General features: G+C 43.4%; 1 protein-coding gene across 1 annotated transcript in view; it reads right to left on the minus strand.

The window, feature by feature from the left end:
• Window positions 1-16,884, minus strand: part of LOC122790520 (lysine-specific demethylase 3B-like) — a 1,645,389-nt gene that overhangs the window by 81,045 nt on the left and 1,547,460 nt on the right. The window contains exon 12 of the mRNA XM_044058071.1: window positions 7,990-8,088. Within this exon, the coding sequence (XP_043914006.1) occupies window positions 7,990-8,088 (99 nt within the window). The remainder of the gene's footprint in view (window positions 1-7,989; window positions 8,089-16,884) is intronic.

Below are 16,884 nucleotides of genomic sequence, written 5' to 3' on the forward strand. Positions count from 1 at the left end.
ATCCTTCCCCCCCATGATGTCACCTACCTCTTACTCTGTTCCTCCCCCTTCTCTAACTCTTACACTACTCAGAAAGTGCTCATTACCTATGTGGCAGTGTGATTCAGTATTGTAACCCTCATTTACATAGGATTGCCTAGTAATGCTTAGTTACATATCTTACACGGAGCTTCCCCATGACAACTACTAAACGGAGGCCATATCGTTTTGGCTCTGCAAGTCCCTCCATTGACATTTCATGTAATACATAAATCCCACAATTGTGGGCTTATAGGCTTCGGTTTTCAGTTTTAGGTAGCGCACCCCGTTTGCTGGTGTGCTGCAGTTAAACACATAAATCCGTGGAAAAAAAAAGTTATATAACTTTTTTGCAACACTTTCATGCCAATGGCCACATATTTGGCCATTGGCATGCTTACTGTAACAAATGCACCCTTTATTTGGAGCTGACATAGCTCCGTTTTTAATTTTGCAGAAATGTACTCAGTTGTCAGCTGAGTACATTTCTGCAGCTAACACGTCCGTTACACGGACTGGTTTGGGCTTCGTGGATCGCTCACATACCTCATTTGCATATCTTGGAGCTGCAAATGAGGTATTGAGCATTTCCACGCCCACTCCGTGTAAGAGACGTGTTAGCTGTCTCTTACACGGAGATTTGGGCTGTTGCTGAATCAGGAGGCTTACACTACTCTTAAACTCCGTGTAAGCCTTCCTGAATCTGGCCCATATTCTTCTAGAGCTAAAATTAAATAATTACAGTCAACAGAATCAAATCCATTGTTTATATCTAGTCTCACCAAGGTCATATTTCTTTTTGTGAGATTTATATAATAAATTAAAGTAAAGGTTCTTTTAATGTTGTCAAAAGTATTTCTACCTTTTATGAAACCAGTTTGGTCCTTATCTATTAACAATGGAAGTAACTGTTTAATTCTATCACCATGAATTGCCATGCTCCAATACCCTGGACCTGGTCATTGCCAACATGGGAAATCGATGCTTCACACCAGTGGTCACTCCCTCGTTGGTTAGGTCTGACCATACGCTAATCACCTTTGATATCCACATCCCACCCCACCCCCCAGTAAGGAAACACCTGTAAAAAACTTCTCCAAGGCTAACTTCATGCTACTCAAGTCAGAAGTGACAAACTTCATGACACCCATGCAGACACACACTGAAAGTTCGACTGCTGAATCCTACACTAAAGCACTCATGCATGAATCGTGCCATCCCAAATAGAACTAAGATGCTCTTCTCCAAAAAAAGGAAGCCAATCTGGTGGTCCCTTGTCATAAACAAACTATACAACAGAAGGAAGAAACTGTTGCAGAAAAGAGGAAAATCCCAGAATGCAAAAAACTCCCTTACCAGCCTCAGTAAGAAGCCGAGATCCCTCATAAAATCCTCCAAAGCTAGTTACGGAAATAAAATTGCCAAAGATTCCAAAGACAACCACAAGGCATTCTATAGCTATGTCAAGAATCTAAATGGCAATGCTCAGATCTGCTCTGAGCTACAACAGAATAAATATACTGATCACATTGCCAATATCCTAGCAGATTGATTCAGTGCCATCTTCACCCCCCTCTCGCTCCCTAAAGGGCCCATCTCAATACTGAAAGATTGCTAAATTCTGGTAATCACGGCCATACAGATAAAAACCACACTCTCCAAAGCTAAGAGTACAGAATCTATGGGACCAGATGACATCCCAGGCTGTGTACTACATGAACTACAAAATTAACTGTCACCTCACCTAGTGTCATGTTTAATCATAGCCTCACCTCAGGCTTCGTGCCCACTGAGTGGTGCACAGCTACACTTATCCCACTCTACAAGGGGGGAGCCACCTTGGATCCTGGGAACTACCGTCCAATCAGTCTGACGAGCCTGATCTGCAAGGCCATGGAACATATTATCATGGAACTTATAAACAAAGACATTGGCAACCTTCAAACACTGGACCCCACCCAGTTTGGGTTCATGAAGGGCCGATTGTGTCTCCTGAACCTGATTGACTTCTTCAAATCAGTCTCCAGAGCCGTGGACAAGGGTAAGGTGGTCCACACAGCCTATCTGGACTTTGCCAAGGCCTTCAACACCATCCCCCACTCTGGAATCATAGATAAACTTACTAAGCTGGGCATAAATCCCTACATCACTCGATGGGTTGCCAGCTGGCTTACTGACAGAACCCACACTGTAAAAGTATCCGACTCCAAATCCAGCTCCAGAAAAGTGACAAGTGGAGTACCTCAGGGTTCAGTCCTGGGACCCCTTTTGTTTGGCATCTACTTCTATGAAGTACAGGCCAACACTAAGGGACTCTGGCTAACAAAGTTCGCAGATGACTGCAAACTTGGAACCATTATTGAATCCCCAAATGATGTGGATGTTCTACAAAAAGGCCTTACAGAAACAGATGCTTGGTGCCAGAGCCATGGGCTCAAGCTCAATGCCAAGAAGTGTATAGTTATCTCCTTTGGGAAAAACCATGTACCCATGAATTACCACATAGGTGGCAGTACACTAAACACTGAAAGTGTGATAAGAGACTTAGGAACACAGGTGAACAGTGGTCTCACCTTTGATAACCACATCGCCACAACAGTTAGGAAATCCTTCTATGTGGCACACATCATCACAAAGGGCTTTTCATCCAGTAAAAAGGAGGTCATTGTCCCACTGTACTCATCCCTCATTAGACCCATCATAGAGCACAACGCCCCGTTTGGTATGTACCTCACAAGACATCTGCAACAACTGGAAAGGCTGCAGAAACACCTCACTAAAAGAATCACAGGCCTAAAGCAGATACCCAATGCTGACAGACTAAAAAAGCTCCAGCTATACTCTGTCGCATATCGTCTACTCAGAGGCAATGTCTGCTTAACATACAAGGCTATGTCAAACCCAGAGCTGTTGGATATGCTACACTTAAAGAAATCCCAATCCATCAGAGCCACATGCTCCAGGGACCTACACCTTGTCATCACAATGAACAAAACATGCTGGAGGGACAGGTTCCTGACCCAGAGACTCCCCATACTCTGGAATAGGCTGCCCATACATGTCAAGCAGAGCGCCTCCTTGGCCATCTTCAAAAGAAACCTTGACAACTGAATGGGAGATAGGAAATTTACCCTGGGATCACGTCAGTCATCCTGCTAGATAGGGGTCCAGGGAAGTAAATATTGTGGGAAGAAATAGCCAGGGAATTGTTATGGCTAGGCTTGTATAGGCCCTAGGGCCGATAGCCTAGTACCAACCTATGAACCTATGAACCTATGTTCTTCCCTACTTGCTCACATACCACAGAACTGTAGTGTTGTCTGTGAAAAATTTTAGTGGGCCCTGCTTCAATGTGTTGGATGGACTTTAGGGACAAAAGTATTGCTCTCATCACTCTAATACTGACATGTTTCTGTTTGGATTCCAGCTAAGTGCCCTGGACTCTTAGGTAACCCATGGCTGCTCCCCAACCCAGATCAAAGGCATCCATGTACATCTCCTGCAATAGCACAGCAGTCTGTAAGGGGAGTCCTGGGTTGCAGCTCACTTGATTCAATCACCACTGAACTTCTTTCTTGAGACAAGGTAGGAAGGGGATTTTGTACTCTAGAGGATGAGTGTGCAGTGCCCATATAGACCTTAGGTACCACCGTAGCTTTCTCATGTAGAGCCTTGCCAATGGCAACATGGGAATAGTCGACGCCATATGACCCAGGATTCTGAGATACTGCCTTGCAGTCAAATCTGTGGCCCGAAGTACAGTGAACAGGTACTGCCTTAAACTTTCCACCTTTTGAGGTGGCAGAAAAGCCCTGATGACATCTGTCCATATCCTGCACCCCAGGAATATTTGGTCCTAAGAGGGGATCAGATTGGAGTTGGTGTGATTTATGTTGAAGTCCAGTGCTTGGGTCATGCAGAAGGCCACCACTAGTGCCAAGCACTTTAAGATCCTTGTTACTGTAGTAAGTCCAAAGGGCAAGGCTGAGAATTGAAAATGTGAGGAGGCCACAGAGAAGCACAAGTATATCCTGTAACTGGGCCTTATGGGGATGTGCAGGTAGGCATCCCTAATTTCCAAAGTGCCCAAGAACTCCCACGGGAAAATAAAAGGGAAGAGGGTCTGCAGAGTGAGAATCTGAAAGGTGGACACTTGCAGGAAGAGACTGAGGTAGGAAAGATCTAGGATTGGTCTCCAGGGGGCATCTTTCCTTGGGAATAGGAAGAGTCTGGAGTAGAAATCTTTTCCCTATTCTGTCATAGGGATAGGTTGAATTGTTCCCTGGAGAATGAGGCAGTCTAACTGGCTGAAATAATGGCAGCTGTTCTTTGGGGGGCTGTAGAATGCCCTTCAAGGAAGGAGTTGTGATCCAGATCATGAAATAACCCTTCTTTATAATGGAGATCACCCACCTGTCTGTAGTGGTGTTTTCCAAACAGGGAGACAGTGAGAGACAGCCTTAGGGGTAGGAGAATGGAGTCATGTTTTTTTCAGGAATAGCAGACAATCACAGACTACCTGCACTGTCTTGAAATGGAGCCTGCTTGGCTGGAGTCTGACCAGGCCTGGAAGGCATTGTTTACTTCTTGGCAGTCTTTCTGCCCCTGGAAAGAGGGGGGAGCAGAATGTTTCTTGATGAACTGGGATTTTGAGGGGTGGTTCCTGTGGAATTTGGGGACAGAAAAACACAACAGGTGTTTTATGTCATGTAACTTTTTCCCCTTCTGCTGGAGTTTTGACTAACTCAGCCATTTTTGTCTCAACAAGGGCAGAGTTCTTAAGAGGCACATCCAAAACTTTTGCCCTAATGTCATCAAGTAGGGGCTGTAGCCTTAACCAGAAATGTCTTCTCAGGACTGAGGCAGATGCAGCAGACCTGCCAGAAGCTTCAGCTGCGTTGTAGCTGCACTTAAAGGAATGCCTAGTGACCCGAGAGGATAGCGAAACAAGGCAGGATATCTGAACCTTGGCAGGAGAGTCTGGAATTTCACTAAGAAGTTTAGTGGCTTGTCCTTAAAGGGCTAGGGCACATTGGGTCTGATAATTTATTGCCCTGAATGCTAAGGTAGACAAGGTGTAGATCTTTTTCCCAGGTGTTCCATGGCCTTGCTGTCTGTCTGTTATGAGAAGTGAGGAGGATGGGGAGAGTTTGAGTCTAGATGCCTTATCAACTGACACGGATACAGAGCCAGGGTCCGCTGCAGGGCACTTAAGTAATTTGGTTCCCTCAGAGACCTTGCAGAATCTGTCAGGCCTTCGAAGAGCAGGAGGCTGAAAATCAGGATTAACTGATGCTGCATTAAATGCATCCAGAAATGCTGGCAGTACTAGCGGTGTAGCTGAAGAGGCAGAGAAGTCCATCTGAAGAAGTTAATACCTTTTCTGAACTTCTGTCATCTCATTTATGAAACGGTCTCCCCAAAAGCGAGACCCTCAGCCTAGGGATTCTGTTTCTGCAGATTCTTCCTCAGGAGAGATATAGCCAAGGGGACATGGCAATTGAGAGGCATATGACAGGTAATACTATGAGGAGTCATAGGATTCCTCAGCTTTAGCTTGGAAAATATCTAAGGCCCGAGGCCTAGGGCTCATCACAGGAAAAGCCACTGAGGAGGCTAAGGGTGTAGCAGGCCTCAGAGCCATAAAGGGACTGAAAAGGCTTTGAGTAAATGCCTGCCAATCTGGCTGGTTCTCTACTGGGGGAAAAAACATGTTTTCTTTTCTCTTTCCTTTTAAGGGAAGGCCTAGCAGGCATCAGAGCCAAGGTAGGCTTGGGATCAGTAACCTGCGAAGTAGCGGAGGGATCTATCTGGGCAGCCAGTACAAGCAGAGGCTCCCCCTCACCGGTAGCCAATGTGTCACCTCAGAGGACATGCCTTCCATTCTGGGTTCTGCGGCTTCCACAATGGTACCCGTTGTGCCCATATCGGCAGCGACCGATCATTTCTCCAGGTTGACGTCAGCCTCAGGAAGGCATATTGGGTGGAACAGGTGCAGCTACAGATTCAGGGCTAGCAACTTTGGCTTTTTTCTTAGGTGGCTCGATGGGCTTACGGGACAGCCCCTCCATACCCAATGCTAAGCGCTTAAGGTGCTGACTCTCAAGATAAATGTTCAACACATGCAGATGGCTGTGTAGGGTTTTTGGAATAAAGACATGGCAGATGGAGCAGGACTTATGGTCATGCATAGGCCATAAACAAAAAGGCAAAGCTCGTGGGCATGTTTATGGGGGATCTAACGACAGTACCTACAATTTCCCTTCCTGAATGACATGAACCTACACAAGCATGCAGTGAACCAAAAGAACAAAATGTCCCCAATGGGGTACTTATATTAAATTACAAATCAGACAGCTGGTACGGCAGAAACAGCTGACATTCAACTGGCAGCAGAGAAGTTCTGAGGTCTGGTACATGCAGACGTCACTTTTTTGGCCCACATTCCCTTAGCCAACTTCAGACATATCACGTACCCTGCAGTGACTAGAATATTTTGTATACTGGCCGGACGTTCGGGTAGCAAAAGAGGAAAACCCAAGAGTTTGGAATACTGCAACATGAGAACAGGAGGACATCAGAGAAGAGCTCTAAAGGGACTGAAAAAAATGAATTTACAAGCTGCACTTTACCTGGTTACTGCAAGACGACTGGGAAATTGAGACCTTGTGTAAGGAGACATGGGAGGTTAAGCAAGAGGTTAAGGCAAAGAGCAATTAGCAGACAAACAGCAGCACATTACACAGACTACATAACATTTTTGTGAGAATTAAGGCTATAGGCTGGCAATATTCCTGAAGAGTGTGGAACTCATACTCACAATGGAAAATAATAAGACGGGAGATTACTAGAAACCTGTGGCTTACTTTACATAGGGGAGGGGGAGTCAAGACAATCATAGAAGTTCACAGGGAGCTACCAGACATGCAGTCCAGGAGACCACTACAGAGACTTGCCCAAATTCAACACTGTCTATTGAGTGACTTGCTCAAGTTCACACACTTGGCAAATTAAGGCTGAACAAATCAAACCTTATACCACGGGAAGCAGCTTGTCAGCACAGAGGACTAAGTCCATTTGTTGTTAACTTCCGGACTAGGTGAATGAGAGAGTCAAGGTAGCAGAGGAGGATAATAACCTGAGAGGAAGGAGAATGGAAAAAAAGGTCTCAGACAGGAACATAATAGACAACTGCATGTCATACTGAAGGGGCAATGTCATGGAATATTACAATTGGGTATGTTAAAAGGATGCTTACATTGACCACCCCATTTGGGGGGGTACTGTATTATAGAAAGTTAATTTTCCGAGTGGTTTGCATGTGTGTTACGGTTGAAGGATAGTGAATAAATGGGAATTGAATATACGGCAGTGCAGGTACGAATGAGGAATCAAACATGATACCATAGACAGGATCTTTGTTAAATATGAGGATGGGGCACGGTGGAGGCATTTGGTTGCCTACATCAATACTACCTTTTAATATTTAGGAGCTAACCCGTTTTTTGAAAAACTAAACTGTGCTATTTGCTTGCATTTTTTAGCTACTACACAGGGGCAATTACGTACTTATAATTGGTGTTTACATAGGCTGGCAGCTGACAAACAGTGGGGGCATAAGGAGGATATAAAAAGAAATGGCAATTACGAGAAATGTCCAGTGACATGAAAAATATTTTCTTAAACTCTTCAGACAATGCTAGCCATGACAATGCCTACTTTAAGTAAAAAACAGAAAAAAGTGAACAAATAGGGAATATGGCAAACTGCAAAATCTTTAATTTAGAAAAAGCACATTCTTCATGGAATGGTTATGTTCATCTAAAGAAATAGTTTCAAAACCATGAAGTCTTCAGCATTTATAAAAATCTACTGAACCTAGAAAAACAACTCTGTACAATTACAGCTTTTAGTGGCTCACAATGACACCAGTAGCACAAAACTACAAAAACAATCTTCTAATCTGCTTACCTGTACCAGGAATGATCTGTGTAGGCATAAGTGCTTCTGGTTCATGAGGCTGGCCCTTGGCACACTTTAACCAAGAGAAGAAATCATCATCATCATCTTCTGAAAAGGACAAAACAGCAATTTAGACATAATGGATAGAAGCTTTAACCAAAAAAAGTCTCCTTTCATGAAATGCTGAAAAGCATGTTTCTCCACTTAAAGTTAAAGGTAAAGAAGCACTTTTTATTTTATTCATTTAAGTAAGCAAGCATCCCACACACAAAAATCAATGGTGACTGAAAAACAAAGTAATTCACTAAGTTTATCTGGTAATCAAAATCATATGGTCTTCACTCACTGTCTCTGTGGCACACTGGGATTAAAACTAGACTATCAACTGATGACAAGATTGACAAGCAGTATGTGCAATGCAACAGCCACTGAGGGAGGATTGAGAGTAAGTGATCAATGTCATCTTGCCTATCCTGCTGGTCGTGACAGATGTAGTACAGTCCAATGCAATACAAGCATCTAACAGACTGAGTGTGCTGCATGGTACGCTGTACATTCAGTGGGGGCACACACTTGTCTACAAACTGCATCCATGCAGTAGCCTTCCTAGAGCATGGCAGGAACACACAAGCTCTCACAGAAAGGCACAACAGTAACCTTACACCTGCAAGTTCAACTGATAGCTGCTGGGTGACTGGGTTAGGATCATAACGGAAAACTCCACAGTGTCTGCCTGGCTGAAAGTATCCCATGACTGACTTATTACACACACACATAAATGAATACGCTGTTCAATCATTAGATAAACTAATGCTAATAGGCAGCAGAAATAAGTACATAAAATAAACCACGTCTTCACAAATATTAGTTGCAGACAAAATTGCAGATGCATTAATCTACATGGAGATCCTACTTGATGAATGAACGATTGGGACAGAGTCTCTTGAAACAATCTCAGCTTTTTTTTTACCCTTCATGACCCAAGACAGGGTAAGGTGTACATCATGACATTGTACATACAAGGTTAGCATGCTACTCACCAGATTGCCACCCCTCAATGAGCCAAAGACATTAGAAAAAAGGGAAAACAAAAAATATGCATAAATATACACTTCAAAGATTTAAAGAAAAAAAGTACAACTGTGTAAAATCTCCCCATAACCTTCTCTTCACCGTTGCAGTATTCTTCACCTACGGGATCTCATGCCAAGCAAAGCCCAACATCTGGCCAGTATACCACAACCTTTAGCTCTTATAGGCTACATACGTCATACAAGTTCCCCATGCAAGACAGGGGGCATAAAGGTGATGTATGAATGCAAACACTCAAAACTGGCATAGGGAAAAAAGGGGGAAAAAATAGGAGGAACATTTGCATCCAGAAGAAAAAATAAGGAAAAGGGGCGCCTCAGCCAGGAAGGCAACCAGAACACAGAGCAAGTCAGGATAGAGGGACCAAATAATGTAACAGTGAAGTGAAGGCATCTACTGTCATGGTAAGTTTTTTCACAACTACACTACATCCTTCCATATCACTGTTGCAGTATCCTTCACCTAATGAAGAGTGCAAGAGCTTAAGAGGAAGCCTGGGAGGAGGAAGGCATACTGAAATTCTCCACAAACCCATACAAGACAGCCATTGTAATGCTTGCTCTGGCAATAGCATTACCTTTTAATGTTTAGTGAAAGTATGAACAGAGGACCAAGTTATGATAGAAATCCAAACCCTGGAAGCAGCCCTAGCAAAATGAGCTTTTACAAGAGGAGGAAAGACATCTAACATGAGAAAAAAATGAGGAAGCTTTTCTCAAGGAGGTTGAGGAATGCCTGAAAAGTGAGGAAGGGGACTTCCAAACAAATATCCTAGATGGACAATCAACAGAACCAAAGAATCTGAGGTGATCTAATATCAATTTGGAAAAGGCAAGGAGAGGTGTACAGAAAAGGGGACCAGGGAAAGGGAATGGAGAATGTCCAACAGAGCCAGGCATATTGTGAAAGGAAGGTTTTTGGAAGGGGAGGACTCTCAGCAGGCTAGGCAGAGGAATATGCTTAACCCTTCTTACCATTTGGGGGGGTGTCTACAAACAAAGACAGAATTGGAAAGATAGTACCTCTGAAACATGGGAATAAAGGCAACAAAGATATGCTAAAGTTCCTGCAAGTCCTTACCCTTATCCTGTACACTTAACTCAGCAGAAGCAGTCCCAAAAAGACTTCTGTTAACCAGAGGTGCATCCAAACGTTTGGTCTTGATATCATCAGGCAAGGCCTGAAGATTGAGCCAGGAATAATGCCTCATCACTGAACCAGATGTAGAAGCCCTGGAAGAGACATCAGCTGCATCACACCTGCATTTTACTGAGTGACAGGCAACTTGAAAAGTGGCTCCAAACAGTGAAAGGGCAGAAACATTCCCTTCAAAATCAGGAAGGTCAGATACCACCTTAGAAACCTGGGAAAGAAGAGCCAAAACATACCTGGTCATATGGGTCTGGTAGTTATTGGCACTGAAGAACAAGGTGGCTGCAATATAAAATTTCTCACCCAAACTTTCTATAGTACTACTATCCTTACCATAAGGAAGAAGCTTAGTAGATGGCAACAACTTGGAGGGTTTGTGTCCATAGAAACCGACACCCATTTTATGTAAGCATTTGATTACTGACCTTACTAATGCCAAAGGTGAAAGTAAAAAGCGCTCCTGCACTTTAACCCAGTAGGAGCTGGCGTGCGACCACCAGAGGCAAAGATTACTGTTTTACCACCTTTACAAGTCCCTCTATTTCTTCTATTAAACTGACCATCTCACACCCCAGACTTGTTTACAGTTTTTAGAGTCCTCATTCAAGCAAAATAACGCTGTTGTATAACTGCTCAACTATTACGCTGTTAGGCTACTGCTTCAACAGAAAATTCTCTTTTTTTGAACTCTGATACTACAAGCACTTTTCTTCATACACTCATTCATAGACTGACGATACATACGTTTTCTAGCTCCTCGAATCCTGGCTCATCCCTCTCCCTTCGCCCTCACTACACTTGGCCTCATTCCACTCCCCTAACCTCATTCCCACCCACCCCAGAGAAAATTACATGCATAACTAACGCTCACTGACCACAACCCCTATGACCACCCCCTTTCCCTCACACAGCCAATAATCACATACTACACAACCCCTACTACCTGCCTCAACTCACTTTTAATTAATCCCACGCCTCTTGCAAATTAACACTACACTGACCACCATATACCACCCCTAATTTGCACACTAAAATCTCTTCCCAACTGGCCACTGATAAACTCAAACTCCCCTCTCTGCTCTATACCCTTAACATCTTAAGCACTACTTCTCTAATTTCTCACTTGCTAGTACTCTACATAACACTGTTCACAAACGTTTTCAATTTCTCTTCTACGCTACTTTACTCCCAAATTCTATAACATACGTATTCTACTGAAACCCATCTTGTTAACCCTACTAACGAAACATCTGTTTTAACTGTCCCACCCCAACTACCCATCTCACATGTTTTACACCTTTCTCACATCAACTCTCCTCCCACTCATACTCTCTTGTCACAATCACCAAATTAAAACACAGCACCTCCCTCCTAACTCAATTTCCCTCACTCTTGACTCCCAATCCCAACACTCTTTCTTCATAACTCCACCTGTTTTTATCTCAAACCTCACCAAAATCAAAATCTCCCCCATATTACAATCTTCACAAAAATAAAAAAAAAACACTAACACCACTTCCCACACCAAACCTCAACCTACCATTACAACACTGCTCCTTTCCTGAGATATTCACCCTAATCCCCCATCCTCTCTAATAACATAAACCAATACTCTTCCCTCTCAGTATCCTCCTAAACTATCACTTCACTCTATGAATATACGTAGCATACTAAATAAAGTTTCTGAATTTCATACCTGGATGGCACAACACACTACTGATATAACTCTCACAGAAACCAGGTTCAAACCTCATCTCTAACTCAGAAATCTTCCCTCCAGGTTATAATATCCTCTGTCTTGACAGACCTACTAAAAATAGGAGTCGCCATAATCTATTCCAACCACCTCACACTATCCACTTTACCCAATCCCCCCTCCTCCTTTTCATCCTGCTGAGCTCCTTAAGAGCAAACTGCAAAATTAACACCACTAACAAAAGCAGCAATATATATATATATATATATATATATATATATATATATATATATATATATATATACACACACACACACACACACACACACACACCCCTGGTAACATCTACATACTTGAACACATTCTCTTGGTATACGTATAATATAGCCTACGATATGATCCTCCTTGGAGATGTCAATATAAGCTGGTCATGACGGACTACTGAAAATCCAAGCAGCTTCATTAACCTGCAAGATTTTTCTCAACTTATCTCCACCCCAACCCATACTTCCAAATCCACCAACTCCAGCTCAATCTTAGACTGGATACTAGTCCCCAAGTCCAACAAATTTTTCCCTGAAACCTTACCAGACACACTAAGTGACCACTCTCCCATTAAAGTACTCCAATCCTCATCTCAACAATGTCAACCATAGGTTTAAGGAATGCCGTAAGCTTATCAACTTCCATCCAGATACTTTCAATAATACTCACTCCTCAAAAACTGGTCATTCCTAACCCACCTATCTCTTGGTAAAGCAGTTCAAAAACTGAACTCCTACTTCTCAATACACTCAACTCCCTAACCACTCTCCGAACAGAGTCAAATCCCTTATCTTTCCCTGGTTATCACAAACCACACTCACACTAATGCACCAAAGAGAGAATGCATGGAAAACCTTAAAAGGAACTACGCAACCCAAACCTCCGATACTAGTGACCCTAAAAAATTCTGGAGCTCCATTAATCTTATACTTCAACCTGGCAATCCAACTATCCCAAACCCCTGTCTAAATAATACTCCCCAAGAAACAGCATCCATATTCAGCTACTACTTTATAGACTTGATTAGTAAACTTCTGCCATTTTCCAGCTCGGTTGTCCCTCCAGACCCTGGCACCCCCTCTGAGCAACAATTCATTCGCACTCAAACCAGTTCCAATAAGCTACATAAAATATCTCCAAAAATTGAAACCTTGCTCTACCTCAGCTGATAACCTATCTAAATTTCTATAGATAGCTGTTAACTTACTTGCCCTATACTATTTCCATAATAAATCGCTCCTTAACTGAATCCAAAGTACCCAGTATCTGGAAAAAATCTATATTTTACCTATACATAAAGGAGGAAACTCCACAGAACTTGCAAACTATAGGCCAATACCAATCCTGTCCCCCTTTCTCGAAAATCCTAGAGAAATGTGTGTACCAACAAATCATGGAATATCTACACCAGGAAAATCTACTAACCTCTATACAGCATTGCTTCCACCCAAACCATAGTACCTCTACCACCCACATTTCCTTTACCAACATAATCTCACATGCCAGAGACAACAAACTGGTCTTCAGCATCTTCCTTGACCTCTCTAAAGCTAGACACAGTCTCTCATTCCTTGCTAAACTTTCTGAACTAAATATTTCTAGTTCTACTATCTCCTGTTTTGCAAGCTACCTTACAGACAAACGATCTAGCAAACGGTTTGCCACACTATCCCCATCTCTTCCCATTAAAAAGGGAGTCCCCTCAAGGATCAATACTAGGTCCTTTACTTTCCAATATTTTCACTAATCACCTGTACACCATCTGTCCACTATCTTCTCTTGTACAATAAATTGATGACTCTACAGATCTGAACTCTCACAAAAGTCCTTCAAATCCATTGAAAACTGGCTCACTATAAATCAGCTAATTCTATCACCTTAAACCCACTTTCGCTGTCACATCCCTCAACACTTCTAACAAAGTTGAAACACACACCAAGCTCCTGGGCTGAATCAGTGATGACCAGCTAAAATTCAACTTTCATGTACACATGGCACATTGATGTTCCACTCACTAGACTAAACAAAGAGAAAGTTACTGTCAGCTGCCTGTCAGGTGCCAGGATCCGCCACATAACGCATGCACTCAGGTCACTCCACAATAAGTACAAATATGACACTGTCATTGTCCATGTTGGTGTTAATGACCTAAGACGTACCTCCCCAGACTACATGAAGAAAGACATGGAGGAGCTCTCCGATCTTGTATCCCAGGCAGGTATGACCCTACCCCTGAGTAGCATCCTGCCTTCACCCAGAATTATACCATAGTACAAGGACAAAATGATTGACTTCAACAACTGGCTAAGCTTCTGGTGTCATTGTAAGGGGATCCAGTATTTGTCTGCCTGGGATGACAGGATCGACAGACCACGATGCTTTGCCAGAGATGGCCTGCACCTGTCGCCCTTATACTGGCTAAGGCTCTTGCCACCCCTATAGTGCCTTTTTTAGGCAAGGTTCAAATGACAAATTCACCACCGTAACAGGTACAAGCAAGCAAAATCTGAGGGTAATGCTACTCAGTGCTAGAAGTCTAAACCTCAAAATGCACTCAGTCGAGGCACTCCTTAAAATGGAGAACACTGACATCTGTGCAGTGACAGAGACCTGGTTCAAAGCTCCAGAGAGCACCCCTGCATTACCAGGCCACAATTCATACCACAATTCATACCACACCTTTCGGCCACCTAACTCAGAACGAAGCACTAAAGGCGGAGGCGTGTCCATATTCATTAAGGATATCCACACATCCAGGCTAGTTGCACAGCATAATGCATCAGAGATTATCCAATTGCAACTAACTCTGGGCAAGACCGCAATCCAAATTGTCGCTTGCTACAGGCCCCCCACCATGCCCCAGGATTCCCACTCCTCATTTCTTGACACACTGGAAAGTATTCGGGTACAACCCAACACCCTAATAATAGGCGATTTCAACTACCCCACCATTAACTAGGAAAACTACTCATGTACCAACTCTTTTGCTCAACGTTTTCTAGAATTCATAAATTCCAATGCCTTGGATCAACTTATTCACACCCCCACCAGGGGCAGCAATATCCTAGACCTGGTCATTACCAACATGGGAAACCGGTGTTCCACACCAGAGGTAAATTCCTCGTTGGTCAGATCCGACCACAAGCTAATCAGCCTAGACATACACATCCCACCCCCACCCCCAATTAGGGAAACCATCGTAAAAAACTTCTCCAAAGCCAACTTCACACTTCTTAAGACAGAAGTGGCAAACTTTACGACACCCATGCAGACGGACAATAGAGGTATGACTGCCGAATCCTACACAAATGCACTTTATAAGCACTTACACAAGTGCATGGGTCATGCTATCCCTAATAGAACCAAGATGTTATCCCCCCAAAAAAGGAAGCCAATCTGGTGGTCCTCTGCCATAAACAAACTCTACAACAGAAGAAAGAAACTGTTGCAAAAAGAGTAAAATCCCATGAATGGAGGAACTCCCTGGTCAACCTCAGTAAGAAGCTGAGATGCCTCAAAATCCTCCAAAGCTAGTTACGAAAACAAAATTGCCACGGACTCTAAAGACAACCACAAAGCATTCTATAGCTATGTCAAGAATCTAAATGGGAACACTCAGATCTGCTCTGAGTTACAGCACAATGGCACTAAATATACAGATACAACTGATATTACCAACATCCTAGAAGATAGATTCAGTGCTAACTTTACTCCCCTCTCACCCCCCAGAGGGCCAATCCCTATACCGGAATAATGCAGAGTTCCTATAATCACGGCTGCACAGGTAAAAAAAAAAAACTCTCCAAAGCCAAGAACACAGCATCCATGGGACCTGACAATATCCCAGGCTGCGTTCTACATGAACTACAGAATGAACTGGCACCTGAAGTACTATGTTCAATCATAGCCTCACCTCAGGGTTTGTACCCACTGAATGGCGCACCGTGACGGTTATCCCATTCCACAAAGGGGGATCCACGACGGACCCCGGGAACTACCGCCCCATTAGCCTGACGAGCCTGGTTTGCAAGGCCAAGGAACGTATCATCATGGAACTCATTAACAAAGACATTGGTAATCTCCAAACTCTGGACCCTACCCAGTTTGGATTTGTAAAAGGCAGATCATGCCTCCTAAACCTGATTGACTTCTTTGAAGCAGTCACCAAAGCCATAGATGAGGGTAAAATGGTTCACACAGCTTATCTAGATCTCGCCAAGGCTTTCGACACCATCCCCCACTCTGGAATTACAGATAAGCTCTCTAAACTAGGTATAAATCCCTATGTCACACGATGGGTTGCCAAATGGCTCATGGACAGAACCCACACTGTGAAAGTAGCGGATTCCAAATCCGACATCAGACCAGTGACAAGTGGAGTACCACATGGTTCAGTCCTGGGTCCTCTCCTGTTTGGTATCTACTTCTCTGCAGGCTAACACAGAAGGTCTTTGGCTAACAAAGTTTGCAGATGACTGCAAACTAGGAGCCATAATCGAAACTCCTAACGATGTGGACAAACTACAAAAGGGCCTCACTGAGACAGATACCTGGTGTCACAGCCATGGCCTGCAGCTCAATGCCAAAAAATGTATTGTCATCCCCTTTGGTAAAAACTCTGTACCCATGAACTACCATATAGCTGGTACTCTACTTAATGCCGAAAATGTGATAGAGACCTTGGGACACAGGTGGACAGTAGTCTCTCCTTTGATAATCACATTGACACAGTGGTCAGGAAATCCTTCTACGTGGCTCATGTCATCACAAAAGGATTCCAGAAAAAAAGAGGTCATTGTTCCCCTCTACTCATCACTCAGACCCATTATAGAGTACAATGCCCCTTTTGGTATGTACCTCACAAGACATCTACAACTGGAAAGACCACAGAAATACCTCACAAAAAGGATTACTGGCCT

Source organism: Protopterus annectens, chromosome 16.part0, assembly GCF_019279795.1.
Source record: "Protopterus annectens isolate FY-2018-M chromosome 16.part0, PAN1.0, whole genome shotgun sequence".
Classification (NCBI taxonomy): Eukaryota; Metazoa; Chordata; order Ceratodontiformes; family Protopteridae; genus Protopterus; species Protopterus annectens.